Source organism: Onychomys torridus, chromosome 6 (assembly GCF_903995425.1).
Source record: "Onychomys torridus chromosome 6, mOncTor1.1, whole genome shotgun sequence".
In the NCBI taxonomy this organism is placed as follows: Eukaryota; Metazoa; Chordata; class Mammalia; order Rodentia; family Cricetidae; genus Onychomys; species Onychomys torridus.
Window position 1 is genome coordinate 133,165,759 of NC_050448.1, and position 6,000 is coordinate 133,171,758.

Below are 6,000 nucleotides of genomic sequence, written 5' to 3' on the forward strand. Positions count from 1 at the left end.
TGGCCAAACACCCTAACTGTCATGCTAGAACTCTCATCCAATAACTGATGGAAGTGGATATAGAGATCCTCAGCCAGGCCCCAGGTGGAGCTCCAGGAGTCCAATTGGCAAGAAAGAGGAGGGATTGTATGAGTGAGAATTTTTGAGACCAAGATTGGAAAAAAATCACAGGGACAAATAGCCAAACTAATAGAAACACATGAGTTATGAAACAAAAGCTGTGGAGCCCCCTTCTGGATAAGTGAGACAACTGAATAGCTTGAACTGTTTGGGAGGCACCCAGGCAGTGGGACCCGGACCTGTCCTTAGTGCATGAGCTGGCTGTTTGGAACCTGGGGCTTTTGTGGAGACACTTTGCTCAGCCTGGAAGCAGGGGTCTGGACTTACCTGTACTGAATCTACCAGGTTGAGTTGAATCCACAGGGGAGTCTTTGCCCTGGAGGAGAAGGGAATGGGGGAAGGGGCTGGGGAAAGGCAGGGGCGGGGGTGGGAGTGGGGAGGGCAGGAAAACCCATGGCTGATATGTAAAATTAAAACACAAATATCCGTATAAAAATAAAATTTGAAATAAAATTTAAAAAATTATATTATTGGTAATATTTTGTTATGTTTAAGAAAAAATGTGATGTGAGCTGAATAAGAGATGGGGTGTCTAGGAAGAAAGATGGCATCATAGACAGATACCAAAATAGGAATGTACATGGGAGTCCATAGAATTAACTAATCACAGGGCCGTGTCTATAGCAGTTTTCATTATATCCCAGTCACTTAATATTTTCTTTGGTGCCTGTTGAATTAAAAAAAAAAAACATACTGAATTAATGAAGGGAAGCACATTTATTTATGATCTAGGACATAGGGGTATATCCTGTTTCAAAAGAGAGCACATTTTATAAGACCAAAGTACACAATGAAACTGCAATTTGAGCATTTTTGAGGCATCTATTATGTGCCTAGATTTTGTTTTGAGCAATAGAAACCTAAATGAAATATGAATGATGCTAGAAATAAATATATGAATAAATATTTTCAATGATGATGACAGTGGGCCTGTAGAGGATTGTATATGATGCTACATAGAAAGTTGGCCAAAAATCAAGCAAGAAAGCTTTGATATGTTAAGATAACAGACAGGCCTTCTGAAGGTCATTTACACTCTAGGTGGGTCTTTCCTTAACATGTAATAAAAACAAAATAATTTGCCTGTACTTTGCGTGATTAGCTTTTAAGTCCTTTTTCTGTTTACAAAGCCACCTTCTGTGCTTGTTCATTACTGTCCCTTCACTGTTAGTTTCACTGCACTCAAAATTCTTTACAAAAAAAAAAAAACTCTAAAGTAGATGTTAACGATTAAATATTGATATTTTAAGATTATCTTTTAGAGCTTCATCAAAAGAAAATAAGCGTTTCTATGATTTTACATTAGATATCTTAGTTATCAGACACTGAAAAGCTCTGTTAGCAGCAGACCTGGGTTCCTCTTCTTTTCATTAAAAGCACCTGCTTGATGGACATGCTCACCCCAGTAGCTGCTTTCTTGTCATGTCCTCTGCTTACAGCTCCAACACTCATCCCCAAGAACCAACATTGGCTGCACCGAGCTCCCTCTGTGGGGGCCAGTGTCTTCCTCATCCACTATAGTTTCTTAGAAATATAAGAACATAATTATTGTTCTTGTACATGGTGACCAAGGTTTCATTCAAACTGTACTGCTGGTGATTCAAACTCAGCTCCATTGAAACTGCTCCTGGGTTTGAGTTGTAGACTTAGGGATGAAATGTATGTCTTTATTACAGGATTCAATTTCAACAGAAACATAGGACCTGAAATGCAGTTTCATTAGCAGAAGGTAGTTAGAAGCGATCTGGCAGTCATATTGTTCTTGCTATTAAATTGTGATGCACAAGAATTAGTACCAAACCAGTCCAAGCAGTTGTGGTGCTCAGTTTCAAGAAGAACATGATCCACACAGCCAGCAGCAACATCTTTCCTGGGAGCTGCATAGACCTGCTTGGCAGACAACAGCTGTGCCCTAAGCCTGGTGACTCTTCTGCAGCCTAGATATTACTAATGTGTACATTGAGTGGTGCCGTGCCCTTGTCATTGCAGGCACTATTCCCTGCCTGGAGCTACACTTTCAGTCCCACCTCCTTCAGTCTTTGAATTTCATGGCCCAGCAAGACTAATCTACATCGAGGCTCCAGCATTTTGCTGATAGTCTCTTTCTTCATACTGTTACGATGTTACTCACTGCATCCAAAGAGAAATTCCCTTCGATAAAACTTTTTAAAAGCAACTCTCTCTTGCCTAGGCAGCTCCATATGATACATTTTTTATTGGTAGAATTTACATATGTAAGCTTAATGTTGTATGGTATTGTAATGATATTTACAGTTGTTTGTCTTTACACACACACACACACACACACACGCACGCACGCACGCACGCACGCATGCACGCACGCACGCACGCACGCGTAAAACAAAGTATTTGGAAAGGAGAATCTATTTTTTTTGTTTATTTTTCCAGCAGTTAATGGTATCATTTGGCCTATTGATGAAAGCTTCACAAAATGTATACATAAGTGAACATTGCCCATGAATGCAAATTCTTATAGTACATATAAGAGGAGTAAGAATGTCAGTAGCTTTTGTTGGGTCCAGGAGCTCTCTGGTCCAGTGTGATGTGCTTTATCTCCAGTTTACACCAGTGTGGCATGTTCCATCTCCAATTCACACCACAGCTCTGCCATGTGGACTAAATCATTGCTCTTTTGCCCTTGAGAAAGGAGATCTCAAGAGGTTAATCTGAATAGGTATTGTGAGCCTAACCCTTCCTGCCCGCACCATCACCTCCATAGCATCCACTGCCATTTGGCTACTGTCAAGAATACCAGAAGATGAGAGTTATATTTGACTGACTCTTTCCCATTCCTTTCCAGCTCCAAGCACAGCCCAGTATGGAATCACAGGGAGTGCCTGCGACCTTTTCTCCTGCTGGAGCCTTGTGTTGACAATGTCCTCTATCATCAGTATATTCTACCTGAAGAATGCCATCCTACAATGAATTTAAAGACCCATGAAAGGCTTTTAAGGAGCCTCTGAGAGTGCTGATGGCTGGATACAATCTGGTGCAGTTGGGTAGAAGCAGCGTGGGATACAATCGGCTGTCTGTACAAGGGTGACGCCGTCTGTGGAATTGCTGGTTGTGTAAATACTTTAATTCTCCTCTCCTTTTGACTAGACACACGACCTTGTGAAGCATTGCACATTGTCCTTTTTTAAGATGTGAAAGCTCTGAACTTACTTTTAGAGGATATTAACTGTGATTTCATGTTTGTAATCTACAACTTTTCAAAAGCATTCAGTCGTGGTCTGCTAGGCTTCCGGCTGTAGTTTACATGACAGATATTGCAGTGACACACGATTCTTTAAGGCTGCAATACAAGGGTTCAGGGCCCTGTTTCAATAAGAGTCAACCCACATTTACAAAGATGCATTTTTTCTTTTTTGATAAAAAATCAAATAATATTGCCTTCAGATCATTTCTTCAAAATATAACACATATCTAGATGTCCCTGCTCGCATGACATCCAGGTTTTGGAAATGAGCCTTGTAATATAACTCGCTGTGCTTCTCCTTCTAAGTTCAGCATGGGTGTGCCTTCACAAAGTAATCTTCTCTCTGTCTCTGACAAATGCATAATGTTTTCCTAAACATTGCAATTTGGAAGCAAAAGTAAATTACACTGATAAGCTAAGCCTGAGAACTTTGCCCACAGCATCTCAGTTTCCTTGATGGAATAATTTAATTACATGGTTGAAGCTGAGGTTACATCTTAGTGCACTGTGGGAAGGAGGCATGAGCCGTCAGAGGACAGCATATTCAGAGACCCCAGTAATGCAACAGTCTCCTGAACCATTGCAAGCTGATGTCCTGAAACAGCTTCTTCACACGGACCTGCAGTCCTTTCACTAAGTAGATGTGAGGTGGTGAGTGCTCAGATGAATCTGGTTTTGACATCAGTAAGTTAGTGTGACAGAAACCCTGATTTTTCTTCTGATTTTCTGTCATTTGGTTGATAGGAATGCATGTTATGTTCTTTAAAATTCCAAAATATATTTAAACAAATATTGTGCATTGGTGCACAACAGATCTGCCCTGAAGTAACTAATTCTTCACCAAAATCTTGGTAGTCATTTCCATTTAAACTGATGCCAAAACTGAAGACTCACCATGCTTCCCTGCATCTTATGAGACACATGTGAGATATGGACACACCAGAAGGAGGGCATCATGGGATATATTAACCACTAAATGATTGTGAATATTACATTTTTTCTATTTAAAGAACAAAACTACATTTTTGAAGGAAAATGCTGTTAGTCTAACTATTATATTACAGGAATAGGCTCATGGTCTTGCTTTTGACCAAAGAAAGACCAGAGCCTTGAAAGCCATTTTTCAGGTCTGATGAAGTTGCCACTTTCAGCACGCCTAAGTTTCTACAGTGACCTTCTGCACACACTAACTAAAGACCTACTCTCAAAACCACGTGCAAGAACTTTCACAGTGATTATTTTAGATAGTTCATGGTTTGCCCTAGAAGGATGGCTTTAAAATTGTGATTTTTTTTCGAAATAAAATTTAGACCCAAAAGACACCATAAATCTATTTTAATTAGGAAAATGAATCATAAGTGAGGGGACATAAATACATAGTCTTCCCATGAAATGGCAATAATGTGGCATGATGCTATTAAATTTAGTAGCTGTAATAAATTTATGTCATTTTGACTGATATATTAAAAGTGAGTTTTGAAAAATATGGCATTTAAATTTCTAGGTGATTTGCTACTAAAAAATGTTCTTTGTGGAATTAGTGAGCAAACGACGGAATTTTTTCTTTGTATTGCAGCTTTAAAGTAACGCACTCCACAATAACCTACTTATTAGAGATAGCGGTGCTACCATGGAGTGTTGGCCACCTGAACCATTGTTTGGGGAGAGAAGAAGATGGAGAATGCGTATTATACAGTGACCGTTTCCCTAGAGTTAAAAATGCCTCCTCTGTGTAAGGTGTGTAGGGTATATGTGAGGTAAACTGAGGTATAAAATACAGATGAACCAAATAATTAGTTCTAAGTGTCGTCATGATTCCGAATTTGTGGAGTCTGGTGTTTTTCCATAGAGTGTGACAAAGGACAGTCATAGCTCAGTAGCTACACGTATTTGCCTTTATGTTAGAAGAGACTTTCTTGAGTGACATTTTAATAGAGGAGGTATCCACTATGTTTTTCTGTATTACAGCAGCATAGTCCTTAGGCTCCTGGAGAGAGTGAAATCATGAGTATTTATGAGTTCAGTATTGTTAAAATAAGGCTACAGTATTTGCTTTTTTGTGTGGATGTACTGCATATAATGTTCAAGTAGGTGATTTTACATTTACAGGCATCTGAAATGTCTGATTACTCCATTTTATCAGTCCTGACTGTACAAGATTGTTGCAATTTCTGAATAGTGGTTTTATGAAGTTAATTTAGCTTCTGATCTATACAATTTTTTAGCTGTTCATTTCAGCATTATGTTTTCCACAATACCCATTTGTGGGATTCCTTCTGTTGCCCCTAAATTTTCAAGGAAAGAAGGAAAGAAAATTATTATTGAGAAAGAAGAAGGATGAGAAGAAAAAAGAATAATGGGAGATAAGGAAAAAAAAGATTTAAGGAAGGGAAGAGACAGGAGGGGCAGGTGAGGGAGAGCTGGAACTTCTGCTGATGAATCTGTTGGTCTGCATTCTTGGTTTAACTGCAAATGGCCTAATTTTTTTCCCAATGACCTTATTCCAAATTCTGTTATGCCTAAGGTCCTGATGGGTAGAAATTCATTTAATGATCAAAACTGCTCGGGCCAGAGTACCGAGTGCTTTGTGCAGACACTGATATTTGAGAGAGAGTATTTCAAACATAAAGTCACTTTGAGGTTCATAACTTGGCTGAAAA

General features: G+C 39.2%; 1 protein-coding gene across 2 annotated transcripts in view; it reads left to right on the forward strand.

Moving 5' to 3' along the window:
* The window catches only part of Negr1 (neuronal growth regulator 1), a 771,161-nt gene extending 765,475 nt beyond the window's left edge, over nt 1-5,686 (forward strand). The window contains exon 8 of one of the 2 annotated variants that reach the window (XM_036190724.1): nt 2,942-2,979. Coding sequence is in view for 1 of the 2 variants with exons in the window: in XM_036190722.1 (XP_036046615.1) it covers nt 2,942-3,066 (125 nt within the window). In the remaining variant the exon portion in view is untranslated. Of the gene's footprint in view, nt 1-2,941 lie in introns of both variants that reach the window. The other variant, XM_036190722.1, reaches the window with a different exon arrangement.
* Nucleotides 5,687-6,000: the final 314 nt, after the last annotated feature.